This window comes from Anthonomus grandis, chromosome 4 (assembly GCF_022605725.1).
Source record: "Anthonomus grandis grandis chromosome 4, icAntGran1.3, whole genome shotgun sequence".
NCBI lineage: Eukaryota > Metazoa > Arthropoda > Insecta > Coleoptera > Curculionidae > Anthonomus > Anthonomus grandis.
This window is the reverse complement of record NC_065549.1, coordinates 7804274-7823955: the sequence shown is the minus strand read 5'-3', so window position 1 is coordinate 7823955 and position 19682 is coordinate 7804274. Positions and strand designations below refer to the sequence as shown.

The 19682-nt window shown below is 30.8% G+C and overlaps 1 protein-coding gene across 6 annotated transcripts in view; it reads left to right on the top strand.

Annotated features, from left to right (window-relative positions):
- Positions 1 to 11340: 11340 nt before the first annotated feature.
- Positions 11341 to 19682, top strand: part of LOC126735770 (E3 ubiquitin-protein ligase TRIP12) — an 87031-nt gene continuing 78689 nt past the window's right edge. For 3 of the 6 annotated variants that reach the window (XM_050439871.1, XM_050439870.1, XM_050439869.1), the window contains exon 1: positions 11885 to 11919. In XM_050439871.1, the coding sequence (XP_050295828.1) occupies positions 11900 to 11919 (20 nt within the window). In that variant the 5' untranslated portion in view covers positions 11885 to 11899. Of the gene's footprint in view, positions 11458 to 11884; positions 11920 to 19435; positions 19572 to 19682 lie in introns of those variants that run through there. The other 3 variants (XM_050439873.1, XM_050439874.1, XM_050439872.1) reach the window with 3 other exon arrangements.

Below are 19682 nucleotides of genomic sequence, written 5' to 3'. Positions count from 1 at the left end.
TTCAGGCAGTAAGTTAAAACTGAATTAAACTAATTAATCCGGATGAATAAATAATTCTTATAAACTTTATGAAAGAAAAAAATACTTATAATTCTCTGAAAGGAATAACACATTTTTAAAGTCTAGACAAATATGCTTAAAAAATTGTACTCAATGGATTTTAAGAGAAAAAAGCACAATAGCGTTGTTTGAGAATATACCTATTATTCAATCAACGAAAATAGTTTGCCTGGCAATGAATTTAAATACTTAGGAGATCGGGACACAAGAAAATGAGATTATGAGCTTATCTCTGTGTACTTTTAAAGTATTAAAAATAAGGTCAAGTGCTTAAAAAAATTATTTATAATTGTGACTTGTATTTATGCAGTAATATTTTAAAAAAATCTTAGGAATTTGAAAGCCTGGGAGGGAAGTGAAATGTTAAAGAAGCAAAAGATTTAGTTTGACTACCTAAAAGAAGGAAGAGAAAAAAATTAAATATCTAGTAGTCCAATGGGTAGAAGCAAATAGACATACTTAGAAGGGCTTAAAAGTTTCCTCAACTGTGTAAAAAATTATCATTCGAACTTAATTTGCTCATAAGAACGATAACTTCAAAATATACAATTGGTCTTTAAAAAAATTTATGTAGTAAAGCAAAAGTACCTATCTAGAAGAAATGAATAAAATAATTTCAACTGCTTAGGAGCAGCGAATTAGGACAAAGAATTCTTCTGCTGCCTATAGACTCAATTGCCTGGAAAAACCTCCAAATTATAATTTTTTTAATTATCGCATTTTTTAGGCTATAACTGAAAGAAAAAGTTGAGTTGTCCAATAATATCCGATATGTTGGGCGCCAAAATCTATATGGACCATATTTTTCGACCCATATTTTCATTTGTGAAAAACAGTTTTTTCCTAAATTTTAAATTTTAATTATTGCTTCAGCCACCTGGAAAAATTGTACAGAAAATGTATGAAATAAATTAATTATTTATCTACTCCAGACACTCAGACAGTTGAAATAACTTTACGTTGCTTCAAAGCAGTTCTCTTAGAAGTTAGAAGAAGATAATAGAGTAAAAAGTTGATTTTTTTAAAAATTTAACGAAAAATTTTGCTATAATTAAAACACTTAAATTTTCCACAAGCAGTTTTCTTGAAAGAAAGTTGCGTTTTAATTTTCACTTAATACTTTAACCTTTCAACTTCAGTTTTACCAGGAGACATTTTAAATATAATGCAATATTCCAGGCAGTATATTTAATTCCTTTTATACATAAATATGTTTAAAAAAAGGGAATACGTAAAACTTATTCGAAGTTATTTATGTATATTAGCAATTGCAAATATTATTTTCATATTATTTAGGCATTTTGACGTAATTTTTATTTTGTGTAATCTAAGTTATTTAGAAAATACTTATAGGCACTCAAACTTTATAGTAAGCAGTTTTTATAGAATATTTGAATTAATTAGACACTTATTCCAGGCATTTGCAGTACTTAATTCCAATATTTAAAATAATAAGTCACTTATTTCCACGCCTACTAATTAGTTAGTTACTTAGTGCAGATTTTTGATTTATTTATATTTTTTAGGCCTTTTAAACTCTTGAAACAGATGCTAAGGATACTTGTAGAGGTTCAATTCCTGGCACTTTAATGCCCAAAAGTTTAAGTAACCCAAAATCCTAGTATATGTATCTCAATATACCAGATACCTGTAAGTAACTTTCGATTTACTCAAAAAAAGGTTTGGATTCCTTAAGGAAGTGTTTATAAGTCTGAATTAAGTGTATTTTAGTGTATTAAATTAATCAGCCATTTGTTCTAAGAATTTAGATATTATTTCCGGATGAAGATGATCGCTTGATCGGTAATGGCGAAGCTACTCATGACAATGACGTAATTTCAATTTAATCGATCGACTGAATCTAGAGACCACCAAATATGACCATTCAATAAAATCTTTTTTGTTTGTTCTCTTTTTAATTTGTCAAATTTAGTTATTTTTTGGGCATTAGGGTAATTTTTTTTCGTTTTTTAAAAACAGATTCTTCGTATTTTTTTTTAAATTGAATTATCGAAGTTCAACTACCTGGAAGAATTGTACAAAACATTTATTAAATAAATTAAATATTTATTTATTCCGGGAAGATGAAATAGCTTCAAGTTACCTGACTATTTTTATTTAACCAAAATTTTAACAGAATCAAAAAAATTTTTTTTAATTTTTCACAAGCAGTTATCTTGGAAGAAACTTGATTTTTTAATATCCACCAAATCTTACATAACTTGTCAACTTCAGTTTTATCAGGATAGTGACTATATTTTTAGTGACTTCTAGGCATTATAAACTATATGTAAACTACAAAAATTACCTACAAAATCTGAAATAAAATTAAAAAATTAATTGAAAATGGACAGGGGAAAAAATGAATCAAAGAGTATCGCATTATTTTTTTTTCTAATGTATATCTATAATCCTAAAGAAAATTCAATTTAAAACATTAGGGCAAAAATGCATAAAGCAAAATAAAAAATTATTTAAAACCCTTGGAAAATGGAGAAAATTAAACCACCCCAGTAGCATTATTTATTTTAAAAATATATATTTTCCTAGTATTTAAAAAATTAGGCAAATGTTTTAGGAATACTCAAAATAGATATTACTCTTTTGATATGTATTAAATATTATCTACATATTTGTATACGAATAGTTAGGTGCAAATAATTAATTAATGTTAAAATATAGATACAGAACTTCATACTCTTAATACAAGTACTTCAACTCTATGTAATTTTATATTTAATATTCAATTTTCTAAACACATTTTATAAGAGGTATTTGACACACTTAATTTGCAATAAACACTTTATTTTATAGTTTTTTTATGTTTTCTATTTTACATTATATTTAATTTTACTCCAGGCATCATAATCTTGATACATAATCTAGAAAATCATCTAAGTCATGTTACGGATACAAATATACAATAAGAACCTATTTGTAAGTCGTCTTGCACTCCAGGGGATTCTAGGATTTTTTGATTTGTTCCAGACACATCAACAATGTTTTTTTTATTTAAAAAGATTGTGAGAGTAAAGTAGCTGTAAACATAAAGGAAACTGCCCGATAAATTGAACGTTTTGAAGAGAAACAAAAGGCATAACTTAAATGGATACGAGTGTCATTTCTTTATACTTTTATACTATAAAAACTAAACTTAATAAGATGTTATTTACAAGTTTGCATTGTAAAAAACAGGTGCATGTAAATTTTACTTGGGATACAGAAATTTGAACATTTTTATGTACTCCTTCAATTTTTGGTAAAACCAGAAGTAGGTACTTAAAAAGGATCAAAGATAACAGTGTACTGTCAATATATTACGGTTTATCTAAAAGAATAACCTGTTATGACGAAGACCTGCTCAAAAAGGTACAAGAAGTCGGGGCGAAAGGTAAACGCAAGGTAGGTGGCAATACGTTATAAAGGGCCGATGACTCACGGTCTTGTCCTCAGCAGGTGTATGCGTTCGTGAATTGGTGTTTGTTCCCTTCTATATTCTTGTTCTTTGTCGGATTCGGCCTATATTAAAGGATAAAAGTATAAACGGTTTCGTTGGGGTCTTTTTTTGCTTGAAAAAGGAATGCTGGGAAGAATAGGCATACAGGTTCTTTTATGGAAGTGCGATGACTCATTCATTAATTTTTTTGAAAATTTGTAACTTTTTAAAGGAAAAATTGTCTAAGCAGGTAGGGTGGATTTTCATCAAAATATTGGAACTTTTACTCGGTTATTAAAATTTATTAAAATCTTGTGAAAATTTAATTTTTGGCCAGTCATCAGCAGTTGGCATATCTCCTTAAAGAATATTAATTCAAGTCGTTTGAGACTATAATTAATTTTTGAAATCCAACATAAACTAAAATAAATAGCTTTTTCTTACACTAATGTGAAATTTCGATGCGACAATTCCTGTGCTAATTTAATATTTTGCTTTCAAAAAAAAATGAATCATCCTATAGATCTATGTATAGTCTATACGACTTGATAATTCTAATTCATCTACATTCCGTACAAATGAAGGAAGATGAACAGGTTGCGGCATGAGTCACCTGTTTGATATTCAACAAGCAAGAATCTCGCGTTGTTTAATCAGTGACGATGAACACACTTTTGTATTCTTTAGCGGTCTTGAGGCACTCATTTTTAGACCTTTGTAAACAACGTATGAACTGATAAATCTGGGTGTAAACATATGACATCAGTTACATAATATTTAACCGAGTGTGTAACAATAAAATGCTGTACCGATATGTATACATTAGCTTTTGAGAATGAAAATTTAAATGAGAACACCATATAGTACATAAAAGATGCGATTCCCCTATAAAAACAAATTGTTTTTTCTTTTCCATCCCTTCTTTATATAAGTTTCAAATTATTTTTATTCAAACGATACTTTTCTCGGAAAAATTTTCTATTAGAAAAGAAACATCCCCTAAAGATAATATATCAATGCACTGGCTGGGGGAGTAAATCCATTTACGTCCTCCGCGGTTACGACCCCTGACCTTTTCCGAAACTTGGCCCCGGATTTCTTGGAATTGGCTCGGATCTGACGTAAGAGCCTTTTTGGGAAAACACCACAGTTTTTTTTTTTCATTTTGGTATAGAAGAAAACCATCGAAGAATATGAATTTTATTTAGTTTTTTAAATGAATTACATAAAAAGTCAAGTTATTTTAAAAGTGGCATAATACTTTCGCGGGGTTATTCGCTTAATTTTTCAACAAATTAGTGATATTTGTTTACAAATAACCATACTCAGAAGCTCGGTGTTGCCGGATCGCTTATCAAGATGTCGTTAAAAGGAATAATACGGAAACTTGTGATAATTGCGACAAACAAGTTACCGATGACGACCAGGGGCCGTATTTTTGAAACCATTCGACTTTGATTCGCATACGAAATTAGAGGATTTCGCATGAAAAATCGATATTCGTATCTCGAATGGGTATATACCATTCGAATTTCAAAGTTCGTGTATATGCAATTTTGAATTTGAGTCTGCCACTTGTTTTGTTTTTAAACTAGCTTCGTTTTTTTTCATTTATGTGAGTTGGTTAAGTATTTTCGTAGTGTTTTTTTTTGTTGTTTATTGAAAAAAAAATAATAGGCTTGTGCAGTTTTAGCTGAAAAATCTTGGGTGAATTAGCCCGACTTTAATTCCGAGTGCTCTTCCATAAATGAAATTAATTCTTTCTTTTGCTTACTCGACACAAAACCGCAATATTTTTTATTTTTTGAATCCATCTTAAAAAAAAGTCAATTCGAAAAACCCAAGAAACGCCATGAAAAAAACCTCAAAATTCCCTGATGTTTTTAAACTTAAATTTTATGCTAGATTAAAAATTTTTTATCGTCTTCATCCCGTTTGACATGGCCTCCAATAGCACTCGACTTTGCTAAGTTGCCACTACCAAAGTTTACTGAATTGCCACTACAGTTCATGTTCGTATGCGAATGAAATTTCGAATTCTGTTCAAAAATGCACTTTCTGTGTGAATTTTGCCGCTCGACTTTGTTCGCATTCGAAGATTCTCGCGTGGTTTCGAAAATACGGCCCCAGGGCCTTTTATGCGACAAGAGTTGAATATAGAACCATAAAAATGCTTAGCCATCCACGCCTGTTAAACATACATACCGAAAAATTTGTAACTCGAATTATGTTGTGACCTATGTGATAATAATAATCTCAAGACCAGTCCAAAGTAATTATCCAATTTGACACTCAATAATGTGATGCAAAAACTGGAAGAAATGAATCAAAAGTATAAGAAACATTTCCAAAGGAACCAGGAACAGGTTAAAGTGAATGATAAAGTAAGAGTTGAAGTTAAACAGCTTAAGGATCAATTAAAGAAGGAAGAACAAAGGTCTGTGTGTAACAATTTTATGCTTCAAGGTATTCCATACAGGAAAGATGAGAATCGAGAAGAAATAATCGAAAAGGTTGGTAGGCATCTTTATTTAAATTTGGCTAATGAGAACTACAATGTTATAAGTCTAGGAAAAAATGGGCATAAACCAAGTTCGATTAAGACCATCTTTGCCAAGCTGGACATAAAGGATACTTTATTAAAAACACCAGGTAAACTTAATTTAAATCTCTACATTTGGGATTTAGTAATGGAGGTAGGATTTACCTGAATCATGACTTAACTGAATATAATTCAGATTTGTTTAAAAAGATTAGCCTGTTCGGGAAGGAATATTATGTATAGTATATATGGACATATAATGCAAATATTTTTAAGAAAACAAGATGATAGTAAAGTTATATTAATTAGAAAATTAAGACGATTTAAAAAACTAGTGACACGAAATCTTAAAATAACTTATACTAATATACAAAGCTTTAAACGTAAGTAAGATAAATTAAAATGTTTAGCAGCTGCGTATAATTATTATGATATCATATTATTATTATTAACTCTCTGTGTGAAAGTGAAGTTTATTTGTTTCAACATTTATTAAAAAAGAAATAAAGTTTAAGCAGATCAGCATGTCAAAAAATGATGAACTTATAAGTTTATTAGTAATATTTTTAAGTGATTTTTAGGATTACTTTAATATATAGACTAATAAGTAGCTAGAAAAAAAATTATGTAATAATGTAAGACTTTATTAATAAATGCTACAATTAATATGGAAAATATAACCCGAATATCGAGTAATACTATATATGATCATGTCACAATTGTCATAAATCAGATCGTTGAAAAATGGAAATACCTGTTCAAAATAAATATTAAGTTGTCGTCAGCGTAGTACTTGATTTACCAGTGAACTTGTTGACTTGACAAAAATGAATTGAATTCATAAAATGATACGGATAATTTGTATAGACAGAAACAACTTAATAGAAATAATAAAATTCTGGATAATTTTCAGCTCCTTTTCATATAAAAAAATCAGCTAACAAATAAAGTGAAATAATTAGAAAATTTCTATTTTACTAAAAAAATGGAATAGAGCTAAAAATAATCAAAAAATCATAAATAGTTTTATAAAAAATACTATATTAAATAGTAAATTATCTAAATAATCATTTTTGCAAAGTTGGTAGTATGAGGAAATATAAATATGAGGAAAAATAATCCTAAAGGAAATATAAAATATCGTGTCTAACAATAAATTAAATTTTCATAAAATTGATTGTATTAATACTATGTATGGTAGAAAAACTGATCAAAACGAAACAGGATCCATAAATAAAAATGTAAAAAGTAATTTTGCCCCAGAATATAATCAGATATCAATTGCTGATGTATCTAATTTAGATAAAGAGTAAGTAAAGATAGTAGATAAAGTAAGGAATCAGAATTTTTTTCAAATAACCTTAAAATAGATAAAGTTTGATCAATTTATAAAGCAGATCCAAAGACGGATGTGGATAATTATAGACCTATATCAGTTATAACCACATTTTCGAAAATTATGCAAAGTATACTAAAAGACATTTATAGATAAATATATTTAAACAGATAAGTTTCAATATGGGTTTATTAAGAAAAGCAGCACGGTAGGTGCAACAGTAAATTTACTTAATAAAATTAGCACTGAGCTGGATAGCAGAGGAATCGTTATTGCTATATTTATAGATTTAGTCAATTTAGTTGATTTAGTCAATTTTAATAATTATTTACAAGAGTGTTTTTTGTACCACAGGGATCTGTGGAATCGGGAGAGAATTCATGATCAAAAATTGGTAAATAGGTGTCGATTTTTTAGTCAAACTGTCAAAAATAAATACTGTTTTCCACTGCCTGGAAGAATTATCATTCCAGGCAGTTAATGACGTCATAATTTGGAACTTATTATCATTTAACTAAAAAATTACTCTCTATATGAATTATGTTTCTATTTCAGTCAAATAAAAATGACATCAACTGCCTGAAAGAATTGTTCTTGTTCCAAAAAGTTGATCACATAATCTATGAACTTAATATTCTTATATTTGAAATTAATTAATTTTTTATCAATCTATTCCTGAACGAACATTTCCAAAACACGTGTTTGCCTATAAAGGTACGTATAGTAATGAACAAATTTGTAGACGAATGTTTGGATGTACTTGCGATGTCCAACAAAGGTTCATTGATGTTCGCTGGTAAATCTTATAGAAACGCGCACATGATTAGCTCATTAATACACCTCTAAGATACATACAGAACTGACTAATGAAGAAAAAAATATTTCAATTTGCGGATGCAGCTTATAACGGCCAACTTTGTTTGGTCAAATCGATATTTTAACATCTTTTGAACATCTACAGCAGTTTATTTTTCAATTTTCCTTCTTCCAATGCATATCTATAAACAGATGTTTGCAATAATATTTTCCATCGTTTCTGTGTTTCTTATCAGCTACTGCTCATCATGTATCCCTGTACACTGTCTGATGTTACGCAGCTATAACATTTTCTTGATGCCTGGTCTTTCCCCAATCTTACCCTCGATCGTCAACTGCAAGAACTGGCATCTTTCACTACGCATATGATTCCTCTTCTTAATAATTACTAAAACACCTCTAAGAAGTTTTTCATTTATCAGTTTTTTTCCGTCCACGGTATCTTAAGGATTGTGCAGTACACCTACATCTTAAAGGCCTTTGCTTTCTTAATTGCACTCATCTTCAATGTCCAAAGTTTCATATAGAGAAACACTGAGCAAACAAATGTGCATAGCAATGCGTGCTACAAATTACAGTTAAATTTGTTGCACGTTTGATGCACCTTCCGAATTCTTGCCGGGCTTGTTCAATTGCGATTTACTTCGTTATCTGATATCCAGTCTTCGAAACACTTAAATTTCTCCACTCTTTCTATGGGCATTGTTAAAAGTTATGCTGCAGTTTTCAAATGCATTCTGAATACCGGAGATAATCACGAATTTTGACTTTTAGGCGTTGACATTTAGACACTATCATTAGTAAATGATAGAGATATATGATAGATTTTTTTACCACCTTGACCAGTTGTTAGGTATATGTCGTGTATACATTTCAATTTTTATATAACTTTTCAATTATCAACATAAATTTTGTTTTTCTTTAGCCAGTTATGCTTACTGCACACTACAATGTCAGTTCTGTGATTCTGAGAAAACATTGAAAACAGAAATTTTTTCTGAAGATCCTTGCCCTTAAAGGTTTCAAGTATATGCAAATTGCTGATTTGGATTATTTCTAATGTTAATCGAATAAAAGAAATATTTCGGAACATTCACTATGAATTTTTGTTATGTTATACAATTTTAGTAAAAGGCTTCAAACCGTTATTCTAGAAGTCGTATATAAGGTAACGAGAACGTGATTTTGTTAGATATGAGTATTACAAGTAGCTTGTTTTTTTTTACCAGTATACAGGGTGTTAAAGAATTAACAATAGATTAATACGGTTAACAACAATAATTAGCAATAGGAACAACTGTTAACAAGAATAGATTGAGAACAGCTGTCAAGTTGTTTACTAAATGTTTTAATTATTTAATTTTTATGTAGTGACATTTGATTGAGTATTTATTAAAATCTATTATATGTATAATATTTGATAAAAAAAGTATAAAAGATAAAAATTTTCAACAGAAGTATTGGAATTTCTAGTGTTGCCAAGAGATACGAAGTTAAGTGCATTTTTTTTTCTCCAAGACTAAGCAAGATACGAAAAAATTTAAAAAACAAAAAGACTGTATTTTTTATAAAGAATTTAAAAAAATTATAGAGGTCAGTGGCGTCCATTTTTCTAGTCAAAAATATTGGTTTAGGTACCGCTCAGGACGCCACTAAACTTGAAAATTTAATTAACCCTTTCAGGCATAGTGTTTTTACTATGAAACCACCATATCAAAAGTCTTTATTTTGTCTCACAGTGGTTTTTAAGTGAAACCAACGACAGTATTAGCGACATCTGTTATCGATTTTTTATTATTGTAAATTGGCATAAAATTAAGGGGTAAGTACAATATGATTAGTAGGTGTGTAGTATTACGGTTATGTTTAGAGCGATATATGTCAAATGTCTGCAAAAGTAAGATTAGTAAAAACGTTTCTTGTTATGGTTTCGCGGTGAAACCAGTATGAGTTATCTAGCATGAACATAGAATTTGATAATATATATTTTGTAATTAGTGTTATTTAGTTTTGATTTGATTTACAGTTTTAATTTTTATAAATTTTATAAATACTACCTAAAGAATGACATAAAATCTTGCTACAGGCTACAGTATTGGCAGAAAATCAAAAAAATGGTGGCATAGACTGTTTTGGTAGTTCATTGATGTTTCTGTGGTAAACTCGTATATTTTATATCGAAGCTCACTGAATGCGGAAAAACTAACTATGAAGTTATTTCGCCTTAGAATAATTTCAGGGCTTATTGGCGCGACTAAAAAAGGCACTCCTGGCAAAAAAGCGTCACAAAAGAAAATAGGTACAAGCCGCACGTACCGCCTGAGGTAAGAAAAAGTAATGCTCTTCATATGCCCGTCCATGGAGGATCTAGATGTTGTGCTCTATGTAGCACTGCAGTAATGCCACATCGAACTAAATGGGCCTGCAATACTTGTAATGTTGGCTTATGTCTCAATTCGGATAAAAACTGTTTTATTACGTACCATACTACATAAATTTAAGACTTTGTTTTCGGAACGAGTTTATGTTGTGTCTCACAGTGTTTACCAGATAAAACCATGTCCTGCAGGATGCTTGTAAATAAATTAAGGAAAAAAAATTAAAGTTAAGTTATGAGTTAGAGTATAAAGTTTTTATTTATTAATAAAAAATTTTTGATTAAAGACTTTTTCTTTTATGTGCTTGAAAGTGTTAAACTAGGATAAAATAAACCCCTTACTAGTATAAATTATACCACCAAATTACAACAAAATTGGAAAAAGAATAATGGATATTTAAGATATTCCCAAAAAAAAAACATATTTAATTTAAGTTTTTTTTAAGCAGTACATAGTTAATTACTAAAATTAACTTTTTTTGGGCAGTATATCGGCACAATCTCTTTGGTTCGTTTCTGCCATCTGTCGAGAAACCTTAAAAAACAGAATACCTCTATAAAGGAAACTGCACCGAAACCTTAAATAAATGATTATAAATTCTTGCTTGCAACTATAAATTGTTTATTTCAAGTTAATTCACTAATAAAATAAAATAATTCGTATATTAGAAAGCAACTAAAAACCTAAATTGCGCTATTGTGTAATGTGTTGTCAGATATTCACTGCGCAGCTGCCGCTACGTAATTAATTTCTTAACAGATGGCGCCCGGATCGCGGTTTGTAAAGCAAAATGTAAAATGGTTTTTATTCTCGAGAATAGACTTCCATAATGGTGCGTGTTGAATCATATGTTTTTGTGAGCGATATTTCCATGAAACAGTACTAAAAGGTAAGTTTTATGGTATTAAAATCGATAAGTGAGGCATATTTTACAAATTTTCACACCAAAAAACCCGATTCGACTTTATTTCGGGCTGTAGTGGGCAAAAATAGTATGTTATAAAGTGGACTTTTTTACTACAATCATGGCTACAAGCTCTCTGTTGTGGCTTGACGTGATCGAGGAAAATTCAATAAAATTCCACTGGTTGAGGCGTAAAATGTTATTTTTGCTTTTAGAACTTGTGAAATACACTTTTATAATCATTTTAGGTACCGATTTTCTTTTCTAAACCAACATTAATGTCAGTTTTTAAATATTTTTAAGGAGTTCACCCCTGGGTATGTCTGATAAGTTTTATTTGGTTTTGGTTTAATATTGTATAGTCAGTTTACCTCCTGTAAAGAACCATCCTAGCACCTTTGTTTGTATTTTATATAATCGAGTTTGTATGGGAGTTTTTCCTATGAGGTAAAGGCATAGAAATAGAATACAATAAATTCCAATGGGTTTATTTTTATTTTTGTATAGTGAATTTTATAGTTTGCAGCCTTTCTGTCTTAATGACTTTTTCATTCCTTTTTTTATGTTTTATTTAGTTTTATTACATTGTTACTGGTATACATGGTGACACTGTATTAACATGTTTTAACAAGTCATAATATGCCAATTTTGATATACAATAAGTTGAAATTATAGGCGTTTGAGGCATACTAAGCACTAAATAATTGGCAATAAATTGTTAAAAATACAGGATAAAATATAAATATTTATTCAGGGTCTCACTAGTGTTAAACCTGCTCTACAGTTTGTACAAAATTATACAAAGAAGAAATACAATATAGTTGACATTTTGTCTGATGTACTGTCTTTTTATAAAACATAACCCCACATTTTATTGACATTTACTCAGCTGATTGGAAGGGATTTGTAAGTTTTTGTTGTGGTGAGGGTGAGAGAGTAATTTTATAAAATTAAATTATTTATTGTGTAAGGTACCCACTATCAATAATAGTATTCCAATATAATACTTCTCAAATTTAATATTTTTTAATACTACAGGCAAGTGTTTAAAATGTTTTCTTTTCTTTCTTACTATTGGTGAGTGCAATTGCCGCTACAAGTTCTCCGCTGATGGACACTGTTTAATTCAAGAAATGTTATTTTTGCTTGAAGAACTCATAAAATCCACTTTTACTAAGAAGGTATTCTCTACAGTCGAGATTTTGTTGAATCTACTGTCTTTTTATGAAACATAACCTCACATTTTATTGACATTTACAGAGCTGATTGGAAGAGATTCAAGTTTTTGTTGTGATCAGGGTGAGAGAGGAAGGTGATTAATCAACCAATAATTGTATTACAATATAATTCTACTCAAATTTCATTTGTCTACTACAGGCAAGTGTTCCACAACATTTTATCATAGCCATTAAAAAATCATGTGAAAATTATTCTGACAATATTACCAAATAGGGTCAATGAGCCAGTGGTCCCACAATTTAGAGAAAACTAAATTTAAATCATGAATAAACAAATTTTGATAGGTTTTTAGAACCAAAGTCTTTTGGCATGAATAATTTGGTTATTTGGGATAAAGTTAAATATATCAGTTTTGTTCATAAATTTACTTAGTATTTTTGGTATTTACTTAAGTAAAAAAAATGCTGTTTTGTTAGTAGTCGGACAGTCTTTGCCAATGGTCGGCCGGGTAGTTGCCTAGTGGCAACTACCCGACTATGGCAACTAGTGGCAACTACAACTATCCGACTAGTGTCGGACACCTTCTTATTGGCTGATTCTTTACAGTCCCGTAAAATAAAATAGTATAAAATAAAAATATTTTATTGGGGTAAAAAAACAAAAATTTTCTCCACGTAGTATCAATCAAAACAACACATATAAAAAACTTGAGCAAAAAAAGCATTATAGGTATTCTTTGGTAACTAGTGTCTAAAATCACGAAACTAAAAACTAAGTACTTCACTAACGTATGTGTTTTAGTCATTATCACACAGTTTACAGACAAAATCCAAGTTAGAGACTTCATCATAGGAGAGTCCTGACAACTTTGTGCACTCCAAGTGATACCAGCGACTACATAAATCACAGCCAACATTCTTTTCACCTTCGATTTCAGTATTATTATCAAGTTCATCTTCGCATTCTCCACATGTTTGCTTGAATTGAATTGAATTGAATGTTTGCTTTTTTTTATGTATGGTAGATGACTCTTTTACCTTATCTTTTCTTGGTTACCTGCACTGTTATTTTTTTTTTTACTTTGTTTTTTTTGTAGGGTTGCAATTTTCCTTTGCTTTTTCGCATTCTCTTTCTCCTCTTTTTCCTTTAATTTTCCTTCATAATACTCTCTCCAGGCTCCAGAAGAAATTGCGGAGGGTATTTTCTCCCGTTGACGTTTCTTATTTGTTTTGCTAATAGGTTGTGGATATGCAAGATGTTTTTCAAATGAAGAGCTGCTCCAGCTAGCCGACTTAGCCACTACAACTGAATTTAAAGTTTCATTTTTCAAAGGTGTGCAGTTTTCCTCTTTGTCATCCTGATTATTTTTTTTTCCTCTGTACATTTGTCATTTATTGTGGATGAAGTGATTTTTTTCTCAATCAGATTGTGATTTATTTCAATAAGTCCTTTTATAGGGTTAGCTTGTACTGTTGCATCAGGTTTGATTTTTTTTTTAAACTTTATTTTCTTATTTGGATTTTTATTTTTTTCATCTTCGTTAGTTTTGATGTTCTCTGAGGTGTCTTCCAATTTATTTTCTTTTAGATTGGTCTCATGTACTTCCTTTATTTCTTGGTCATTTCTTCCATTAGTAAATATATCTGATTCTGAAATATCAACATCTTCAAACACAATACTCGGCATTAAATCTTTAAATTTCTAAGATATTTTTCTTTTCTATATTTTCATAAGAACAAACATTTGGTTCTAATGTCGGTTCTATGTGAGTATTTTGTTTGACCTGGATTGAGAAGTACATTTTGTAGTATTACAACTTGAGGGTCTTGAAGGTTTTCAGTATCTTCTTGATTTGATACTTCACTGCTAGGTGTAGCTGCATCATCAGTAAAAATAACGTTCATTATCTGAATCTCTTCGGGAGTAAAAAAAGAAACGTCATTACCTTCACTTGTGTTAGTAGGAATAAGTGTTTTTATAAGGATTAAAATTGTATCCGTGCAAAATCCTGGTTCAGATAGCTTCGGTTTCAGCTTTAAAATAACTTTTTCGGTGGTTATGATATCTGCTTCCGATACTGTTTCCTCAACCTGCGTTGTTTCGCTTAATAAGTTCTCCAGAACATTTTGCACACACTTTTTATAATTTACTGTATCTGGATTAAACGGGTACAAACCACATGCCTTAAAGCCCCGTTTCATATTATTTCACATATTAGGATTCTGAAGGGCTTTTTCAAATATGGGACAAAACTCGGTCATTGTAACCACACGATTTTCATTTTCAGCCTGCCATTTTCTTACCTCTTCCCGCCAATAATCCTTTAAAGGCTTAAAAACCGCGACGTCCGCAGGCTGTAGTAAGTGCGTTGCATTTGGCGGCAAAGCATACAATATTATTCCATTTTCATGGCAAAATCTACTAAGTTCCACAGACATATGGGATTTATGCCCGTTTGCTAAAAATAATACTGGTGTCTGAATCCCTTCGTTCTCTAACCATTTATTTAGGTCGTTAGCCACATACTCGAAAAATACCTACGACCTCATCCACCCACTATCTGATTTGCCGAGGACCCAATGAGGAGGCATACCGCGTTTGCTATACTTTTTAGTGGTTTTACATATGGAAATATGACGAGTGGGGGACAAAGTCTACCATCGGCCGTAAAAGTAATTAATACCGTTAAATTTTCCTTGCTGCTTCCGGTTTTAACAATATTGAGATCACGTCCTCTCACACCCAATACTTTCTCACTCTTTGGACACAGGCAGAACCCACTTTCATCGCCGTTCAGCATCCGACTTGGATCTTCCAAAATGTCTGCAGCGTTAGACTTAATTAAAAAAGATTTTAGATCTTGAAACCAAGATCTAATGTGTTCTTCAGTTATTTGTGCTCTGTATTTTTCTAGGGACTTCTAATTTTTCTTCAATTTCTTTTTTCAAAACTGGATCCGGCCCCATCGTTTTGCAAAGGTCGACAACTTTTCCTTTAATGCGGTCCAGGACCAGTCCCAGTTGACTTGGGGACCCCGTACTACCTACACGTTTCGCGCAATTTTGCCCCGTTTCTAACTGCATTGACCGCTTGTTCTAGTGCGTCTTCATTGTATTGATGAAATTTTCCCTTTGGTTTTGGTTTCATGTCTGAAAACCAAAGAAAAACATAAAAAAAAGGCTTAAAGTCTTCAAAGAGACGTCAAAAAAAGAATAGTGTCCGACTTTTGAAACATATTAAATTTGATACTGACCAGTGGTCGGACAGATTTCATTCTCATTAATTCGCGTCTGTATTTTGTTTTTGCTGTCCGACCACTGAATACCATTTAAAACTTTTCCTTACAATATATATTAGAAATAGAAGGAGCTTATTTATGTGCAGTAAGCGAGAAAAAGACAAAAACAAAAAAGCTTCACTTTCCAGTGGTCACGCGTCCGACTACCGGAGTTATAACAAAATTATATATGAGTTTACCGGACACCTAAAATTAACCTTAAAATATTTAAAAAATGCGTTTTTCGTCATATATATGGCATATTTAGCCCATTTTTTATATACATGAAGCTAAAGAACCTCATAAGTTAGTTATTAAGTTTTTAAACCTACCTTAAAACTGCCTTATTTTTATCTTTCACGCACAAAAAATGGGGAGCACAAACTGGTGGTCACTTTAGCGCGCTTTTTTTTCTTTCAGGGAGACAACTTAAGAATATAAAAATTTCTAGAACCAAAGGTAAGGATTGGCAGAACTGAATTTTTAACTCATTGGCGTAACATTAAATAACATTTCAAAGTTATTTCACGATAAATACGTTTTGTCCAACCACTGGAGTTTGTCCGACTACTGGCTAATTCACCCTACTGCAGTACTCTCACATTTTAAAGGTATAATATGTTTTAACATATATGTATGATAACTACATTTTAATAAAACTTCTATTTATTTCAAAACATCAGCTGATATAACAAAGGGTCTTATACCTGACCTTAAATATGAAAAGATATTTTAAGCATTTACATGGTACCTATGTAAATATTTCATACCTTTACTGCACCCCTTTTGCCCATTTTCAATTAAATTTGAATATTTCATTTGTAAACCTTTTTAATTATTACCTTATTCTGCATCTGGTAAATAAAAATTCCAAGAATTTGCATTTGAACCTCCAGTTCTGATCAATTTTCAGGTATATTTTTCTTACTGTACCACTGACAAATAAAAACTCTTAGAACTTTTAATGTTTTCAATTTTTAATCAGTTTCAAGAGTTCCTTAGTGCAAGTACCTCGTGATTACTCAGTATTAAGAACAAATTTTTCTTGTTTCTGTCAAAAGGTCTTTAATAAAAAGTTATTCACATCAGCTTAAAAGTGGTTCATGATATGAATACATGAGATCTTTTTTGGGTATGTAGAGAAGATTTAGAGTATGTTAGGTTTTTCCATTCATTAGGATGGACATTGTTAATTAAATTGAATTATTAAAAAAAGGCGACCATAAAAATAACTAATGGAATTCAGAGTAAGAAAGAAGTTTGGCATTTGGGTCTTATGTTCTAATTCTCCCCCTTTCATGGTTTAGAAATTCTTATTTTCTATAATTTTCATCTCACTAGTTGCAAATCACCACTTTTATAATTTTGTATATTTTATGGCTTTAATACCACAGATCCTGATTTAGACTACTTTAGGTAAATAAATAACCAGTGGTTTCTTTTCCTTCAATCAGCGTTAAAGATTCTTGTAATGTTATTGTGATTTTCTTAATTATTCACTTATTTTGCATATTAAGTTTTTGAATGGATGTGATTGATAAGCCTCATAAGTGGGTCATAATCCCAATAGTCATTAAGGATAGAAAATATAAGTTTATGTCTGATCATCAAAGAACAAATACAAATACAATACATATAGTTTATTCATGTTAATAGAAAAAACACTTATAACAAAAGTAAAACTACTACTAAAATTAGAAATTAAGTATTGCTCAAATCAATAAATCAATAAAAAGTTAAAAACTGTTTAAACCTAGTAATGGGTATGGATCTGATAGCACCTGGTATGGCATTAAAACACTTTACTGCTCAATACCCTTGTTCATATTGACATCTCTCTAGCACAAAGTATTAAGGGTACACATCAGACCCACTGCATGTATGGTAGGAGTGGACATCCTCATGAGAAGGATATTCCTCCATATTCTGTCTGATATAAAGCAAACATTCCTTGCAATCATCTCTAAATCTTAAACCTGTCATTATCCTCATAACTTTCTTCTGTATTCCAAATACCCTGTGTATCTGGGCTGTATGGCCTTATACCAGAACATCATAAAAGAGGTGTGCATGAAATATTGCATAATATGCGGTTTTTAAGACATCCACACAAAAACAAGTTTTCAGATTTCTCAGTACATATTATCTTCCTTCTATTAAGTTTACCTGAGAGTGCATCACTATGATTTTTGCACTGAAGGTTTCGGTCAAGTTCTACTCCCAGAAACCACACTTGTTGTTGTAGTTTATTATTGTGAATCTATCTCAAGGTACAAAACAGTCCTGTGCTATGTGCCTCAAAGGACCCCATTAAAGTCCATTGGTAATTATCTATGTTCAAAATTGTTGTCCTTGAGTACTAGATAGCTTCTTTAAAGGTGCCCTTACACGGGCAATTAAAATTGCTCAATTTTAGGCAATATTGGTCAATTTTACTTTTGGAAATAGAAAGCAATTTCGGCATGGGCAACAAGTTTCAATTTTTAAAAATGCTCTGCAGCAACAATATTGAGCGATATGGTGCAACTCCAAGAAACTAGCAATAAATTCATACACGACCAGTTTAGTTAAAAACTATCGCTCGCAATGGACGTTGATTCTCTAGCAGCGGCGGCTTGCACTGCCGCGTTTTTGCTTCTTCTCTAATTTTTTTAACTCATTATTAAAGTATGTGCGCAAGTTTTTAAATTTTCTTGCTGCCTCGTCGTGGGAAATTTTAAACTGCAGGCCAATAGACAACCATTCATCTTTTTTAAGCAAGCGATCTTTGAAGTCAGAACTTTTGTTGTCCCACAAGCAATTACGCAAATGAACTGCATCAATAAAGTTAATAATCTTTTCATTACTCCAAGTCATTTTACTATGAACCACATGCAATTACATATACACAAATAATAAAAATTCTTGTTAAAAATAAATGATTGTACCAAAAAAAAACCCGCATGCACGCCTGGCACCTCGTTCTCGCAGTGGAAGCGAGACGTTAAGCCAAAAAATAAATATGTGAAAGCGAGATACAAAATAAAATTGACTTAAATTTCCATGTCCAGCGGATATTCGGCAATTCGTCTCGGCGACATTAAGCAATACAGAATATATGGAGCAATATTGCCGAAATAATTGCCGTATTTTAATAAACTTGCTAGATGTTGCTCCATTAATTGCTCCAGATTGATCAATTGAGTGGCCGAGCATTAATTGCACAAAAATTGCCCGTTTAAATGCGGCTTAAGAGAATGCTCAAATCACAGAAGAGAGCTGAGCAATCCCTTAATTATATCTGATATCAGATGGACAATGGCCAGAGTTGTATTTCTTTGATTTCTATAAGCAAACTTGTTTACAAAAGAGAGTTAGCTTCAAAGGATTGTATCATTTTAAGAGCCATACAATTTTTAAAGGTCTTAGACACTATAGGCAAAAGGGATATAGATATTGAGAAATCATAAAAAAATTACTACATATTTGTATTACACTTTAGTGTACAGTTCTGAACACCCTCAAATTCCACAAAAATAAAAACAAAATCAAAATTGTCAAGTTCATTTTCAAACAATAACAAACCAAAACATTTTATACATACTTTTGCAAGAGAAGCTTTCTACAATTTAAAATATTTTTATTCCTATTATACATAGAACTTGTAAGTACTATTTAATATTTATAAAAGGTGCTCAACACAGAAACTAACTTTTCAGTGACTATTTGTCAGTTTTAAAAGACATGTATGAATTTTATCATAACTAAAAATTAT